The sequence below is a fragment of the Drosophila miranda genome, chromosome 3 (assembly GCF_003369915.1).
Source record: "Drosophila miranda strain MSH22 chromosome 3, D.miranda_PacBio2.1, whole genome shotgun sequence".
Taxonomy (NCBI): Eukaryota; Metazoa; Arthropoda; class Insecta; order Diptera; family Drosophilidae; genus Drosophila; species Drosophila miranda.
Genome location: NC_046676.1, coordinates 10,017,436 through 10,033,330, shown reverse-complemented (window position 1 = coordinate 10,033,330; position 15,895 = coordinate 10,017,436). Strand labels below are relative to the sequence as shown.

The window sequence follows — 15,895 nt, the reverse complement described above, 5'->3', positions numbered from 1 at the left end:
CTAGCATTGTTGATTTTTTGCCGAAACACGCTTCAATCGGGAAAAATTCCCCTTACGTAGTTTTAATTAATAAATTATAACGCTTAGTACCTACAACTCCTAATACAAGTCAACGTTAAGTACGATATCCGCGCGTGTTCATCTACACAGGCAACAACCCACAGGTAAGTCAGCTGATGGATTACATTTGGAGACAATTCGCTTACATAATTTTGGGCCGGAACTTTTGTTTTCTCCCGTTAGAATTCGCATGCAATTGTCACAATGACATCATTGTTCGATTTTTAGAGCCCCTCATACTATGCACACTTTTGTGAATTTTCGGTTGCACTATTTCGGTTGTCAATTGCATCAGCTTTTGGGGGAATGAAATCGTAAATGCCACTGCACCATCGACATGCCAGCAGATTAGTGGGCAGCAGCAAATATGTGACACCGGCCAGAAACACAACAGTTCACTTTTGAATTAGAATTTATGTTTTATTATTCAGTTTGGGATATCATTATCATGAATCTTACTACACATGTTAGAAATACTTTCATTTGTGGATTAGACGGACTACATCTCTATAGATCTAGATCTCTTCGTTCCCTTTGAGAATTCCTCTTACGAGTAATTACCTAATTGAATTGGTTACATTTCGAAAATGGCTTCTATTTCTTTTATTATTTTCTGTGTTATTTTTAGGCAAAACTATTTAGTGCAGGTGCCCCATTCGTTTTATATTAGTGATTTTTTCCCTTTCTATTCATGTTAAAGTTAACTTAAAGCTGCTTATTGTTTGCAGAGCTCCTGCTCCTCATCTTCTCTGCTTTTTTACGCATTTCAATCACAAAACATTTACATATTCATAGTATTAACAGTGAGAAACAAATACAGAGACATTAGATTAGAAATTGATCAACATTTATACGAAAATATATATCATGTAGGTGTGTAGACTTATCGTTGAGAGTGTACTTAAATGCGGCATTTAGCTTTTACAATTATTCATTTAATATAAACAAATCTCCTGTTCCCTGCTGCTTCCCCTCTTCCTCCTCCTATTCCTATTCCTATTCCAGGGAGCGCCTGCGTAGCTGACGGCGCACTCCGACAATGGCAGCATTGCTGCGGTCCAGGAGCTCGTTTGAGAGACGCGCCAGCAGCGGCAGCTCCCGCATGGACACATTTACCGAGGGCAAGGGGGCCAGCTGCTGTTGCAGCTTCTTGATGGGCGTCGGCGGCACCTGCTGGTGATGCTGGGGTGTGACTGGCAAGCTAGTTGTGTTTGTGATCTTCACCACAACATCGCAGTGGCGTTCAAGGGCCTCGGCTCCAAGGGAGTCGGGCCTCTGCTCGGTTGATTTCAACCTTTCGGTTTGCTGCCGCTTGGCTGACTCCTTGAGCATCATTAGATGATCCAGTTTATCCACCGTGGCCTTCAATTCGTGCTCCCAGACATCGTTCTGCTGCTGACCATCCCCGCCCTCGATGGGGCGCACTGCGAGGATTTTCACCTTCTGACGCAGGGCCTCCAGATCGCCTTCGTCGACCGCGCCTCGAAACTCTCTAGCCCCCGTCTCATCGTAGTCGCAGGCATCCTCTTCGTCCTCAGTTTCCGCTGTGTTGGCTGGCTGTTTTACCGCCAATGACATTTGACTGCCGGCTATAGAGGGATAGTCGCATTTCTCCAGCTCCATCTGAAAGTCCGGCAGCGAAGGCAACGCACTGGACGTGGGCGTGTTCAGCTCGGCACCGACTCCCGGCTCGCGGGGTCCTGGCGGTGTGGGATAATCCCCGCGCTGCCTATGTATATCCTCGCTAATCCTCTCCAGGTTACGCAAAGCCGTGGAATAAGTGCTCTTGGCCCCAGCCACCTGCTGTTGCAGCTCTTGAATTCGATTCTTTTGGGTCTGGAGTTGATCCTGACACACTTGCTTCTCCTCGAAGTAGGGTCGCGACTTGTTGATGCTCCTCCTGAAGCGGTCCTCCAGCTGCTGCAACTTCTGCTCGGCCGTGTGGAAGAGACGCGTCCGTCTCTGGTGCTCGGCATGGCAGTCGGCCTTTTGGGTCTCAGCATCCATCACCTTTTGGGTGGCATGGTTCAGCATCTCCTGCCAGGCGTTGTCGAACTGCCATTCGTGTGAGTTGGACATGAAACGTTGCTCGGCCAGCGCCACCGTTTCCTTGGCCGCGGCATGGATTTCTTGAATGGGGAAAATCGAGAGTTTATGGGTTACTCGGATAATTCGACGTGTGTTGGCTCCATTGGCTCACCATTGGCTCGTTGGAATTTAACCGCTGCCTGCTGGCATTCGATTTGTGCCTCGCGTGCCTTCTCCAGAGCTTCATGGTAGGGACGGGCCTTCTCGATGCAGCTGCCCAGCTTCTTGGATGAAAGTTTCAGGCGCCGTGTGGACTCGTTCAACAGAATCCGAAAGGTGGAATTGGCCTCCTGTGGGCGGCAAAACATGAGTAAAAGCAGCTTCAAGCCATTTGACCCGTCTCCACTTACCTCCAACTCGATCTCCAGTTTGTTTATCTCATCCGTGGCACTATTGAGATTCTCCAATTCAATCTGTGGAGAGAACAGAAAATGTACATTTAATGAATGCCTTTGTTTTTCGTTCATTTCCAGTAATTGCTAATCTCCTGCCCTTGGACCACCTCAAAGATGCCTCAATCGAAACAACGCGGCGGGGCCGCGTCCTCCAAGGATTCTAAATACGATCTGGGTAAAATTTCCGCTCGCGTTGATCGCGTTCATGTCAGCGGGTTGCTGCGGACCCACAACGACTATGTGATGAGGGCGGCGGACGGACTCTTCAAGGCGGACAACTTCCAGGACGTCATGCTGGAGGCCATGTCGACCAAGGCGTACCTGCACGAGCTAGGCATCTTCAAGGATGTGAGCGTGCACATCGATGTCAGTCGCGGGGCAGATGCCTCGCCCCAGGGCTATGAGGTCACCTTTAAGGGCAACGAGTACTCCCGCCTGATGGGCTCCGCGGGCACGGAGGTGGGCCAGAACGAGGGCTCCCTACGCACAGAGCTGACCGTCCCGAACATCCTGGGCCGGGGCGAGAGCATCTCCCTGCAGGGCAGCTACAGCAACACCAGGGCCAATGATTTGCAACTCAAGTTCTGGAAACCCTTCTTTCACACCCGCTTTCGCGAGAATCGACCAGAGTAAGGATCCGACAAAGTCTCCTCTGGGCAGTAAATTTACTAAGAAATCCTTTCAATCTTTACAGACTCTCGTTCAGCATATTCAGGCAAACGGATCGCTTCGACATTAGCTCATTTCAATCCACAAATCTGGGCTACTTGATTGACTTCTCGGCCCACAGCAGCCTGGGAGTGGATGTAAGCGCGCAAAGAACTCTCTCGAGTGCCAACTTAACTATCTGTGTATTTCCCTAGCTAACTCACTCGCTGCAGTACGAGAACTCGATCAGAAACGTGGGTTTGCTGAACAAATCCGTGCCATTTGGCATTCGGGAGCATTGTGGGCCCAAACTGGCCTCACTGGTGCGCTACTCCGTGATCTTTGACAATCGGGATGCCAATGTCTTTCCCACGCGGGGCATTCTACTGAAATCCATCAACGAGTACTGCGGTCTGGGTGGCAACGTCGCCTACACCAGCAGCACAGCCCACGGAGAGGTGAATGTGCCGCTCTTCTCTGGATTTGTGGCGCAGTTCTGTGGACGCGTGGGCATCGTCAAGGAGACCAAACAAACCACCTTGTTGCCCATTAGCTCGCTCTTCTATTGCGGCGGAGCCACGACATTGCGAGGATTCAAATACGGCAGAGCTGGACCCGTGGTAGACGGCACACCGATTGGGGCGCAGACCTACTGGTGCACGGGGGCGCATCTGTGGTCGCCGCTGCCTTTTGCCAGCGTCTTCAAGAGCCTGGCGAGCAACTTTAGAATGCATTTCTTCTACAACATTGGAAACACCAATAATTTTAGCATAGGTAAGCAAAGCCTGCCCGGCTGATCCGGTCTCCCATCTTTTCACGTCTTTCCCTTCGCAGAGAATATGCGTAGCGCCTTTGGCATGGGTCTGGCCTTCAAGTTCGCCGAGCGGGCACGCATCGAAATCAACTACTGCATCCCAGTGCGTCGCCAGGCCACCGACAAGTTGGACGATGGCTTCCAGTTTGGCATCGGCTACGAGTTCATCTAGAAAATGTGTGTTCCTTTGACAAATCCATTGACTGGAGTAGTGTCCCCCCCCCCTCCCCCCCCCCCCCCCCCCCCCTTGCAACAGCAGAGAGCCCATGAGAATCCCCCAAAATCCCAAAAAAATGTAGCTTGTCTTGTCTTTCGAGAAGATTTATCGTGTTCTGTATTTTTTTGTCAATGCATTTTTCCTCCTAAAACAAATTTATTTGTAGTCCAGCAAACATTTAAGTAGTTCCTAAGGCGCGTGTGTACATACTTAATAGCGAAACAAGAAACGAAGAATATACAAAACTGTTTCAAGAATTTGGAAAAGCAACAAAAATTTGGTGAATGTGGGTTTGGTTTGATTTGTCTGTGGAGTGAAGAAGACGCTAGGGACTTTGAAGTGAACGCATCTTCTCCGTGGAGTGGAACCGAACTGAGGTAATGCTATAGCCCCATGAGAGAAAATGGAATTGCATTTTGAGCAGACAATTCCATCAACAAATCTAGGGGGCGAAAATCCAATCCCTCCCGGCCCAAAGGTCACAAACAACAAACGCCCACTAAACTACTGTCTCTCTGTCCCCCCCCTCCTTTCTGTACGAAAAATCACTCTTTTCTTGACGGCTCTGAGCAGGAATTGAACTCCGGAGCTCGAAACCACCAAAGCAAGCCCCGAGGAGCGACGCTCAACGCTCGTCGCCACACGAACATCGATGGAAGCCGCATCTAAAAATGGATGTTGACGAGAGAGAGAGGGGCAAAGTAATGGCAGAGAGGCAGTGCTGGCAATTTAGCTTATTTTCTCGTAGCTTTTAGTCGGATTCAATAACAAATAACTTTTCTCTTAAGGGAAATTTGAGTGAGGGGAAAAAGTCTGGTTATATTGAATAACAAATTATATAGGAAAATGTGCCAATTATCTTTTGAGAGCATTTGAAGACACGAATGTGTATTTTTGAAATGAATTCAGTTCTTGAAATCTAGATTTCTTTTTAAATAAGTTTTTTGAAAAGTAAGCTGAAAATAAATATATTTATTGATAGCTTGAATAACATTGCAGATTTATATGTTAAATGTTTTTCTTATACATTAATAATACTAAACAATTATAAATTACTGATTATTTAAAATAAGGATAAAAAGAAAAACCACACATAGAAATTAATCTTGTTATATTATGTATACGAGTTTTTATGAAAAAAAACATGTTATTGAATTAAATTTGTTACATTCCCCTCGTTTGAGGGGAACTTTAAGAAATGATGATGTTCAGTAAGAGAACAAACATATCCATTGTTGAAAACATGCGTTGCTTAAGTTTAGTGCACGTTTCAAAATTTTACAGAATTCCTAGCTCTTCCATATGGCCAAAATCTACATTCACAGGCAGAGGCAGAGGCAGGGGCAGGGGCAGGGCATGGATGGGGAAGCGGACATGTTCATGGATCGCTGAACTGCATGCGGTTACAGTTTGGTTTTTTATACACAAGTTTTCAGTGTAGCGTTGGACCCACACATACATTTCGTGGTCGAGAAAACAGGTTTTAATTATAATATTTTTGGTTTGTAGGTTTGCCTCTTTTTACGGCTGCTCTTTGTTGGGCTTGTCCCAGTTTGATTTTAATCGTGTCCGTTGACCATTTCTCCACATCCCGGACATAAACATGAGCCGCTGAGAGGCCAGCGAGAGGGCAGGTCTTCTCAACGAGTCGCTCGAGTTGGCCCTGTCTCATAATCGTGATTGATTCAAGAGCCGAGACAAGGCGTAGGGTGCCCTCCAAACGGGTTTTTGCGCCTGTAAACAAACGAAACCAGTTTGGGGCATCCGATTCGCCGCAGATGAAAGGCAGCTTGAAGCTTGAACTTTCCTGGAATTTCTGGCTTCTCCAGAAGCGAGGAGGGACTCACGAGTGAGCCAGCATTTTTGGTCTGGCATTTCCCTCGGATGATGTAGTTTTTGGCTAATTAAAAGTTTACTTTCTCACATTTCCACATGCAGCAACATGCAATTGAAAAAGTTGAGCCAAAGACCTGGAAAAACAAAACAAAACAAAACAAAAACCCCACAAAACAAAGCTCAATAATTAATGCTGTCGTATGCAGCGGAGGGAGGAGGCCTAGACCTCCTCTCTGGATACTCTCTAGATACTCTCTGGAGACCTCCCCCACTCCCCCTCTGAAGCCAATGGAGGGGAAAAAAACTTTATTACGCTGCCATTTCAATTGTAAATTTTACCAGCCAAGGTAGCCCGGCTGTGTATGCATTGTGGCAGAAAGTAATATTTGATTATCCACAAAAAATACAAAATAAATATTAAATGCTGAAATGACGCTGGAAAAAATGTGTACAAATATTTTCGCAACTTTATCGTCAAAAAATAAACATCCAAAATGGCAAATGGGGGAACTGGACTCAATAAATATCAATAGTATTTTCAAAGAGCTCAATTCTTATGGCATATGGCAAATATTCCTGGAATATTGCAAGCCCCTGAATACATATTTCAGAGAATTGTATTTTAACTATTGATTTGTATCATTTTACACATCTGAAGCAAAACAAAGCCGTAGTCATGTGGAACAAGGTCTATTCTGGTCTGGGCCCGAAACGTTACCAAATCACGCGATGTGCCGACGTTTTTCTTGCCTTTCGTTGTGCAATCTCGTCGGAGTGGCGTTGCCAAAGGGCAGCCCGAGCCAAAGACCGGCTTGAGTCACAGACTGAAGCGAATCATCAAATGCAAAAGGTTACAGCCAGGTTACAGCGCGCGTCTCTTGGCCAGAATCGGTAGATGACGTGAGTGCGGCTCGTTAGGATCCCAAACAATTTCGTCAGACAAGAAGGCGCCGGCCGCCCCCGCCGCATTGTTTGGACAACAGACAGTCAGCCCTGAGGGGATATGACATAGTGTAATGACTATATTTAGGATATTTGCAAACAGACAGACAGAAAGCAATAAATAAAATGGAAGTGCGGCCACACCCATCGAGGAAATGGACAGGACTTCTCCCTCGAGGACTGTGCAAAAACAGCCTCCCCTATCCCATCCTTTACCTTCGTTTATTAGCAATATCCTATGCAAACAGCACCCCGGCATATCGTATGATTATTATACATTAACTTATCCCTTCCCGTTTCAGTTATACTTTCCCTTTTTCCATTGCCGGCACTCCCCTCCCTGTTCCGCTCGACAGCTGCCTTTTTAGTGGCGTGATGCCGACGTCGGGGCTGACCTGACCTGACCTACATACATCCGCACTCTCTCTCTCTCTCTCTCTCTTGCCCTGTTGGTGCGACAACATTGCCAAAATGGCAATAGGGAACGTACTGTAATGGAAACCCATAAAAAATTATACATATCTACAATCGATACGACTTGCGCAGGCGACACAAAGGACAATCAACCCGTAGAAAGTACTCGAAACCAAACTGGAACAGCACTTGGCTAAGAAAGTCGCTCTGCAAGACGCGGAGAGGTCAAAGAGTTGGTTATATAAAGGGGTGGGGTGGGGGGGGCTAACGGCACAGCATTGCGTGAACTCGAAAGCCAAGCCAATTGTTGTGTTTTATAATTAGTTCAAGCTCTAGTACCCCCACCGTTCGCTCTCCAAGCGTTATGTCAACTTTCGTGGGGGAACTTTCAGAACGCTGAAGAGGTTGGGGACTTTGCTTTAATGTTTATACAAATTAATGTCAATTGCCGAAACGATCTGGTCTCTCTTCAAAGTTCAACTAAAGGCAATCGGAGTGCAATTGTGAAATATTCATTTATGAGACTTGCTGACTGATAAGATACGCCAGCGGCATGCCCCCCCATTGCTGATTCGATAACACAGGAAATGGCCATTTGACTGCATAATAATAGTTGTTACATACAAATGGCATTAACAATTCCAATTCAAAGACAACGAGCCACAAACGAAACAAATCAAAATGTAAATGAATTCATTAAGCCTCAAAGTCAGAGGAGCCACTCTTTCTCCCTCTCTCTCTCTCTCTCTCTCAGCTATGCATCATTGATGATAATTATTATGACGATGATGATGAAGGTAAAGGCCACCCCTCAGAGACACTGCACTGCTTTCATTTAAAAGTTCAACGAACAGTGGGCGAGAGGAGAGGGTGTGGTATATTTATGCAAGTGCTTTTTTATTTCAATAAACTTCCTACAGTTGCTTCGCGTTTTTTCACACTATAAATAAACCCAACCGACGATCGTCGTCTCGTCCGACGATCAGAACCGACTCTCACCGATGGATCTCGCAGGGGTAGCGTGGCCGAGCGGTCTAAGGCGCTGGTTTAAGGCACCAGTCTCCTCGGAGGCGTGGGTTCGAATCCCACCGCTGCCACATAGAGAATGATCTTTTTTCTTTCATTTTCAGAGAATTAATGTACTTTATATGTTTTCAGTTTTTAGGAGAGTTTAGATTTAATACGAGTACTTTTTCAGTTCTTAAAAGAATTCAGACTTGAGTTCATTACGAAGTTTTCTGAGTGAATTATTTCCATCTAAAATTGAGTCGACATAACACTTAATTAAAGCCACGTTAATGACGCATGTCATTGGACATGGTTTAGTGATTCATTTTACTTAAAATCGTGTTCTCTAAATCGTGAGAAAATCAATTACTAAATTAAAGGTATAGAGCTTTGTATAATTTAAGATGGTGTAAATCTTTTATGGTATTATGGAGTGGATCGTTTAAGAAAACTACATTTTTGGAGTCCGATTATTAAAGTCTATAATTTTCGCCGCTGACTCACTTATTGGACCCGCTTTTCTGAATCATTGTCCCCCCACCTCGGTGGTGTTCTCTAATTCCCTTTCAAAAGCCCCCTGGAAGCTTATGTACTCTCACCTTTCTTGCGTAACTGACACCCATCCAAATCCAAGTATTTGTTAGTCATTTAGGCATTGAACTTTATCAGTTTGAGCATTGGAGTGGATAAAGTTTCCTTTGCTAATCAAATTACCAGCATTATCTACTGGGACAAGGCTGTGCGATAATTATTATTTATAATTTGCTTCAAAGTTTTTCCCACCAGTTTTCTCTCCAAGATAGAGACAACTAACTCGCCTCCTGTCCCCACCATTTGTCTGTGAAAACAATTATCGTATAATCGATAAGTGCCACATAATTATACGACTCATGACGAAGAAAGTTTTGGGCAAAGAAAACGAGTAGAAAAACTCCCCCGGCACGCAAATGATAAAGCTTTCCAGAGACGTGACGCGTGTGGGATTTTGTACAGAAATAAAAACAAACGCAAATACTCGGTGTTTTGGCAGAAAAAACACAAAGAAACAGCTGTCGAGGCGCACGAATTGAAGTTAAATAGACTTTGGGCCATCGCCGCCCTAATCTTTTCGTTGTCTATGCCATTTGTCGTCACCAAGTTTCCTCTGATAAAAGAATCTGCACGCGCAAAGAACTAGCGAACAAAACCCACCTTTTCCATTGATAAATCATTGACAATAGAGAACGGCGGAGAACAGAGAAAGGAAACAAAGCTTGTCTAAAGAGGAAGTCGCGCATAAAACATTGAAAAATCGGCTAAATAGAATACATAGCAAAAAGCAAGATGTTTTTGCGTATTTGGTAATATATTTTTTATAGATGAGAGAGCTCACACTAACCGGTTTCGCATTCCATTCGGTATGCCATAGCAAAACAAATTTTGTTTAGAGTAGAACCTTATCTCTCGCTCTCTTTCTCTGTGTGATTCTCCCATTCGAATTGTATATTTTCGCACACACCATATTTATAGACATTATCGAGTGTTTCAATCAAGTCACATGGCCAGAATCAACGGTAATGTTTTTACGCCGCGTGTGACGTCTCCCGCTAGGTTTTCGGGCTCCAAAAATAGACAAACGAAGGTCTAGTGCGGATCCAATTTGATCCAAACGGGGAATATTCTCCGGCACATTCATCGCCTCCTTTAATGCCCATTAATGCCCAGCGACTAGAAATTTGCAAATTATTTCGCGCTGTTGAACAAGTAACAAAATAAATCTTAAATTATTCAAAATGCGCCGGGGGCGATACGAAGCACCGAACCAGAGACGCGACGCAGACACTTTGTATTGTGTTGTGTCGTCTCTTTTCTCGAATTGCCTCATAACGAAATGAACCCGAAACCAGAGATGTTTCGACTGTAAAACACCCAGTAACAACGAATTCATTTGAGCTGTTTGAACGTAGAAGCTGCATTTACAGCTCTCCTACTCGGATGTACCAAACAGAGCTCAAACATCATAGGCCTTTCTTCTTTACGAGCACAGGGTGTACAGTGCTTGCGTGTGCGCTTCGGTATTTCCATTTATTAAATTTTGCATGCAGCCACCAGGCCTCTCCCGAAAATCACCAAGAGCGATATAGAGGGAGCGAGAGGGCAATAACTGCACTTGAATCTGTTTTAGGTACCCCGAACGGAGAGGAAATTTCCGAAATTACGCAGGAAAGAACAAAATATAATCCCATTACCAGGAAGTGAGTGTGAGTCGAAGAGGGAGAAATGGAGGATAAAGAAACAAACACTTGACCCTGGGGCACTTTATGAGTGTGTGTGCGTGTGATGGAGAGTTACAATTCCTGCAGCATTTTTCACAATGAATATTAGTTTTTCGATGGGAAAGGAAACTTGCAATTTGTTAAAGCGCTTGGGAAATTGATTTCTGCTGTGTGAGTGTGGCTTAAAGTCAGCAAAGCGTAAAAAAGGTTGCACGCAATAAAAAGAGCCAACGAAATGGAATGCAAAACATAACGGCGCTTTCCTGTAAAGAGTCTGTCAAAGCCAATTAAAAGAGAGCAGAGAGACACAAAGAAAGAGGGGGAGAGAACTAACAAATAGTAGGAACAACAATTGCAGCAACACACAAAAACAAAACAACGTGCCAAGGCAGCGTTTTCTATATGTACTTAGGTACGTACATACATATATATGAATGTATATTTGAGTGAAACGCCTGGCACTGCCTGGTACGGGGCACGTGCATATTTGAGGGTCACAGGGGGTACGCAGAGAGGTGGAAGCCCCCCACTCACCTGAATTTGCGGGTCCAGCTCGCTCTCTTCAGTATTCGACATATTTGCTTTTATTTGTGCCTGCAGCCGATCCAATCCCAGGAGAATGTCAATTGAGTTAGTTTTCACTTTTTTGTCCGACACTTTTCAATTTAAATCCAGTTGCATTTGCATTTGCATTTTCACTTGCATTTCGCTCAACTTGATCTTGTTGTTTGCCCCTCACACTCTCCTTCGTCAAGCAAATTGTTAATTTTCCTCAAAGCGCTCGAGTCTGCATGGGTGTGTGTGTGCTGGTGATTTGTTGACAATATTATGTAAATAGGCCTGCGGCTGGCTCTATTGCTGTTTAACTCGCCAATTTTGTTATAAGAAAAAAATATTAAAGCATTTCCCTGCACAGGGGACGCGCGGGGCTTCTATCAACTTTTGACTACTTTAAACATGGACAAATTACACGTAAACATAAATCAAACTGCTGGTCCACCGATTGTTTTCCCCGAATATAATATATTTATATAGTTGTTTTTAAATACTAATCTACCCTAGTAGGAGGAAGTGAGACGAGACGCGTCCGACCGCGGCGGTACAAATTATAACAATACAATATTTACAAAAACAGCAGAACTACACGGTAACTACACATTGGCTACATAATGGGATGAAAAAGAGGGTAAGGACAAAAGGCAAAACGGCCCAAAAAGCCAACACTTGCAAGGTAAATTCCACCCCTTTTGCCAAATATCGAGATTTTGTCTTCAAGGTATATTTTCCTCACACGCGAGGTGAGGTTCGTACGAACCTTGCAATTTGCCTTGCCTGCTTTTGCCTGTTGTCCATACCCCTTCTATAGGCTTTTCAAAACTACGACTCGTTTTTTCGTTGCATTGTTAACAGTTGTATCGATAGCCGCGATTTTCGATTCTACTTATGGTCGAATGACATTAAACACTATCGACCTATCTAAATTAATTTTATTAATTTTTAATGCGATAAAATTATGTTGATTGCGGTGCTTTCTAGGTGAATTGTTGGCCTCCCGCGTTACATGGTCCTCAAAAAATACATGCCTTCTTTCCTTCATACAAAATTTGAATATTTATCTGATTTTATTTGTTAACAAACAACAGTGTACCTGGTCACACTGTGGACAACGACCACCCAGAAAACCAAACGCTCGCAAACTATATCATATAAGAAACGCTCGCAATTGGATAGATATATGATACTTGTGATTTATGATATGATATGATTTATGATAGCTCGCAAACGGATCTATTGCGAGCCTCGTGCGATATCTTTTGCGAGACTGTTGCTCGCTTGCGAGATCGTTTGCGAGAGTTTGGCGGACTTTTCGCGAAAGTCACGTTTGTTTGTTTGCTGGGTATGTACATCATGCTTTGGTATTAATTCATCACCGGCTCCAAAGATGTTAACAAAACAAAAACTGCGATCCTCTTTGGAGTTGCTGAAACGGTACGAATGGCTTTTGAACGCCTATGTTATGGTAAGTGAATTGTTTGAGTTTATTCAATTATTAATTGAGTCGCCTCCCGTAGGACTTTTATGTGGATGACCATTGGAGCAAACTGCCGGATAGTTGGCAACATCACCTGGAAAGCATTCCTATAGAAAGATTTGAAGCGCTGCTCTACATTAGTGACAGTGAAGCTGCTCCCAACACTACGAGCATAGTATGGCCGCTGGAGTTGTTGGCGTTGCGAGGAGCGCTTCGTAATCTCTGCATTGCACGGACAGAAGAGAATCAACCCAAAGTTGGTAAACTCTAGCCCCAGCCTGAAGAGGAAGAGGGTCATGGTTCTAATCGTCTTTTCGCATGCAGGAATCGTTTCCTTGTCCGTTGCTGCATCATCACAAGCTGAAGCACCTGTTCATGAAACGTGTCAAGCCAAAGAAGCAACATGAAATCACCCGAATGGCGGAAATTTGTGCTCTCAGCTGCCGGACGACACCAGTGGATTTCGTTGTTGATTTCGGAGCAGGCGTTGGTCACCTGGCACGCATTCTGGGCTATGGATTTGGCATACAAGTCTGCTGTTTCGAGATGCAGGCCGAGCTAAATCAGCAAGCAGTGGCCATTGATATGAAGCTGGAATCGATTGCATCAAAGCTCACGGAGGCCAGCGGCTACAAGCGACCTGTACATCTCACTCAGCGTTTGGAGAGTAACACGCAACCGGCGCAATTCATCGCCGGGATCCGGGATACCTTGCAACTGGCAAGCGATGACTTTCGATTTGGAATCATAGGCCTGCATCCGTGTGGGAATCTGGGGGCGACCCTGATGCGAACGTTCCTTGGGTGCTCGCAAGCCAAGTTCCTGAACTTCGTGGGCTGCTGCTACCAGAAAATGAGCACTCCAGCAACACATCCCGGCGCGGAGGTGCATGGTTATCCGTTGAGTTCGTTCCTGCAGAGCAAACCGGATACAGATACTCAACTCAGCTACGAGGCCAGGGAGATCTCTTGCCATGCCATGGAGGTGTACCGTGACCGCCTACAGGCTGGTCAATATGACCATCTGAAAATACACTCGTTTAGGGCCGCCGCCGAACGTATTATTGTCCAGCAGTTTCCACATCTACGGCACTGTGCTCTCCGTAACGTGAAACATGCCCCTGGAATGTCGTTCGACGAGTAAGTCATGCACCACACTCCTTGTTATCTTGATAATTCGATATCCAGATGGTCTGGTCTATAGTTATTTCCAGAAAGCCGTGCAGGGGACTCGATTTGAAATGCTAGAACGGCAGGTTCTGAGTATTAGGCAATGCGTTGCAGATGTAAAGCACTGGAAGCGGCTTGTTATCTTCTACACGCTTCGCCTAATGCTTGCGCCGCTTGTGGAAAGCATTATCCTCTACGATCGTGCTCTCTTTCTATCTGAGAATGGTATTCTTCTGATCCTCTTGATTTATATGATATTCCTTTACAAGCAATCCCTTACTTGCAGATTGTCAGGTGGAGGTTCAGGCAATCTTCAATCCCCGCCTATCGCCGAGAAACCACATCACCAGGGCTGTTAAAACCAGACGCTGCCTCAGTAATAATCTGGGTCAGCAATAAACCGCAGACCTCAGACCTCAAGTGGCTTATCTTAAAGATTTAAAGTTTTTTTTATACGGGTTTATTAAAACAAAGATAAAGATATTATCATAAGTCAGATACACTAAGTACTTAAAGTCTGTCTAGATCGTTGAACGGATAGAATCGGATAGATGTTGCTCCTCAGGACCTTCTTTCCTAGTTGTAGTAGCCCTTCTCGTCGGCTGCCTCCACAATGGTGCGAATGGCGGTGAAGGCCTCGCTGGCTGTTGGCTGTATTTCCACGGCGGGTAGAATGAAGAGGTCCTGGCTGTCGGGCGGTCCGCGCAGCTCGAATGTGTAAGCAATCGGAATGCCCGCCTCTTCATGGGCCCAGTCCATGCTGCCACCGCTCGAGGGATAGATGGTCTCGTAGAGACTCCCGCTGACATAGTCGCGTCCACTCTCCGCCTTGATGGCGGCCGCCGCCTTCTTGCCAAACTCTTGCAGATCGTCGTAGTTGGACACACGCTCCTTGGTATATCCATACGGGAACATGAGCATCTGCGAGTACGAATGCAATGCAATGTATGTTTTGATCTGCTCCTTCTGGACGTTGCTGCGTATGAACTGGAGGAGGCACTGGGTCTCCAGCTCGCTTCCGGCAGAGGGGCCGGCAAAGTCATACCGCGTCGGATCACTGCTGGAGCCGGTGGAGTTCCAGTGATCGGGATAGTTTCGGTTCAGGTCTACGCCGCGGCAGGTGCCGAACAATTGACGATTCTTGCGCCACATGCGGTCATGCTCGAAGGTGTACTTGTAGCCGTCGGGATTCACGCAGGGAAATATGATCCAATTGAAGTTCTTGGCCAGCTTCAGCACGCCAGCGTCCTGCGAAGTCAGCAGCTCATTGATAATGTACGTCGCTGTGGCCGGCGCAATCCATTCGCGGGCATGTATGCCGCTCTCAATGAAGATGGCCTTGTTGTCCGGTTTGCTGGCCAGCTTGATGCCCTTAATGGCGTGGCCCTGAGTGCTTTTGCCCATGTCGAGCACGGTCAACAGATCGGGGTACTTCTTCGCCATTACATCCATCCAACCGTAGATGGTCTTCAGGTGGAAGAAATGCTGCCAGTCGTACTGTGTGGCATCAATGCTCTCGGGCAGCACCTCGCCCATATTGCGATCGATCTTTTCCTGAAAGTTGTACGTCTGCAAAGAGGCCAAATGTTAGAGGTCAAATCAACGTATAATGAACAGATTCAATCGCCATGCAATACCAGAACACGATGCTTCAGCTTGTAGGTCTTCAGCAGATCGGCAAAGTCTGACACTCGATGGGCCGCCACCAGAATGGACAACTTCTGGCCAATCTCGCGGGCATGGCCGATGAATGTGAGGCTGTCGCTCTGGTCCTCCAGTTTCTGGAACAACTCGATCTGCTCCTGATTGTCAAATTGTACATTGTAGATGCGATAATGGTCGTACCGGGCCTGATCCGGCGGAGGCGGGGACCCAGCGTCAATCAGGCAAATTCCGTCGCCACATTCCAGTTTAATACCACTCGCTGCCATCGTCAGAATCGGAATGACTAACAACCGCGCGCCGACTTGCCATGTTAGCATATATATAATATTATTTCTGTCCCCGTTCCCCCTGC

General features: G+C 45.7%; 4 protein-coding genes and 1 non-coding gene across 7 annotated transcripts; 3 read left to right on the top strand and 2 right to left on the bottom strand.

The window, feature by feature from the left end:
- The first annotated feature begins 2 nt into the window (after positions 1–2).
- Positions 3–4,492, top strand: LOC108158194 (SAM50-like protein CG7639). The gene is made up of 5 exons (XM_017290413.2): positions 3–164; positions 2,622–3,172; positions 3,238–3,349; positions 3,407–3,965; positions 4,026–4,492. Exons 2-5 carry the CDS (start codon positions 2,658–2,660, stop codon positions 4,175–4,177), a joined length of 1,338 nt encoding a protein of 445 aa, XP_017145902.1. The 5' UTR covers positions 3–164; positions 2,622–2,657; the 3' UTR covers positions 4,178–4,492.
- Positions 467–11,797, bottom strand: LOC108158193 (SH3 domain-binding protein 5 homolog). Its single transcript, XM_017290412.2, has 4 exons — positions 11,212–11,797; positions 2,499–2,561; positions 2,261–2,438; positions 467–2,189 (listed from the first exon to the last, which is right to left on the bottom strand). The coding sequence occupies exons 1-4, from the start codon at positions 11,251–11,253 to the stop codon at positions 1,057–1,059; spliced, it is 1,416 nt and encodes a 471-aa protein (XP_017145901.1). The 5' UTR covers positions 11,254–11,797; the 3' UTR covers positions 467–1,056.
- On the top strand, positions 8,430–8,511 carry Trnal-aag. Its single transcript has one exon. It is a non-coding gene; the product is annotated as a tRNA-Leu (tRNA).
- A 519-nt stretch (positions 11,798–12,316) lies between the features above and the next one.
- On the top strand, positions 12,317–14,374 carry LOC108158191 (protein RRNAD1). Of its 3 annotated transcripts, XM_017290410.2 has the most exons (5): positions 12,323–12,697; positions 12,750–12,965; positions 13,034–13,848; positions 13,913–14,103; positions 14,165–14,374. In XM_017290410.2, exons 1-5 carry the CDS (start codon positions 12,446–12,448, stop codon positions 14,275–14,277), a joined length of 1,587 nt encoding a protein of 528 aa, XP_017145899.1. In that variant the 5' UTR covers positions 12,323–12,445; the 3' UTR covers positions 14,278–14,374. The 3 variants fall into 3 exon arrangements, with proteins under 3 accessions (XP_033248398.1, XP_017145899.1, XP_033248399.1); XM_033392507.1 differs by lacking the exon at positions 14,165–14,374 and having other exon boundaries at positions 12,317–12,697; positions 13,897–13,988; XM_033392508.1 differs by lacking the exon at positions 12,323–12,697 and having other exon boundaries at positions 12,877–12,969.
- Positions 14,316–15,875, bottom strand: LOC108158192 (zinc carboxypeptidase). Its single transcript, XM_017290411.2, has 2 exons — positions 15,516–15,875; positions 14,316–15,447 (listed from the first exon to the last, which is right to left on the bottom strand). Exons 1-2 carry the CDS (start codon positions 15,858–15,860, stop codon positions 14,455–14,457), a joined length of 1,338 nt encoding a protein of 445 aa, XP_017145900.1. The 5' UTR covers positions 15,861–15,875; the 3' UTR covers positions 14,316–14,454.
- Positions 15,876–15,895: the final 20 nt, after the last annotated feature.

Coding starts and splice junctions, on each gene's coding strand:
- LOC108158191 (XM_017290410.2), top strand. CDS start 12,446: ATGATAGCTCGCAAACGGATCTATTGCGAGCCTCGTGCGATATCTTTT. Junction 12,698..12,749: donor TTTTGAACGCCTATGTTATG/GTAAGTGAATTG, acceptor CGCCTCCCGTAG/GACTTTTATGTGGATGACCA. Junction 12,966..13,033: donor CAGAAGAGAATCAACCCAAA/GTTGGTAAACTC, acceptor TTTCGCATGCAG/GAATCGTTTCCTTGTCCGTT.
- LOC108158192 (XM_017290411.2), bottom strand. CDS start 15,860: ATGCTAACATGGCAAGTCGGCGCGCGGTTGTTAGTCATTCCGATTCTG. Junction 15,448..15,515: donor AGCTGAAGCATCGTGTTCTG/GTATTGCATGGC, acceptor GCCTCTTTGCAG/ACGTACAACTTTCAGGAAAA.
- LOC108158193 (XM_017290412.2), bottom strand. CDS start 11,253: ATGTCGAATACTGAAGAGAGCGAGCTGGACCCGCAAATTCAG. Junction 2,562..11,211: donor AGCTGGACCCGCAAATTCAG/GTGAGTGGGGGG, acceptor TTCTCTCCACAG/ATTGAATTGGAGAATCTCAA. Junction 2,439..2,498: donor AACTGGAGATCGAGTTGGAG/GTAAGTGGAGAC, acceptor TGCCGCCCACAG/GAGGCCAATTCCACCTTTCG.
- LOC108158194 (XM_017290413.2), top strand. CDS start 2,658: ATGCCTCAATCGAAACAACGCGGCGGGGCCGCGTCCTCCAAGGATTCT. Junction 3,173..3,237: donor TTTCGCGAGAATCGACCAGA/GTAAGGATCCGA, acceptor CAATCTTTACAG/ACTCTCGTTCAGCATATTCA. Junction 3,966..4,025: donor CACCAATAATTTTAGCATAG/GTAAGCAAAGCC, acceptor TTCCCTTCGCAG/AGAATATGCGTAGCGCCTTT.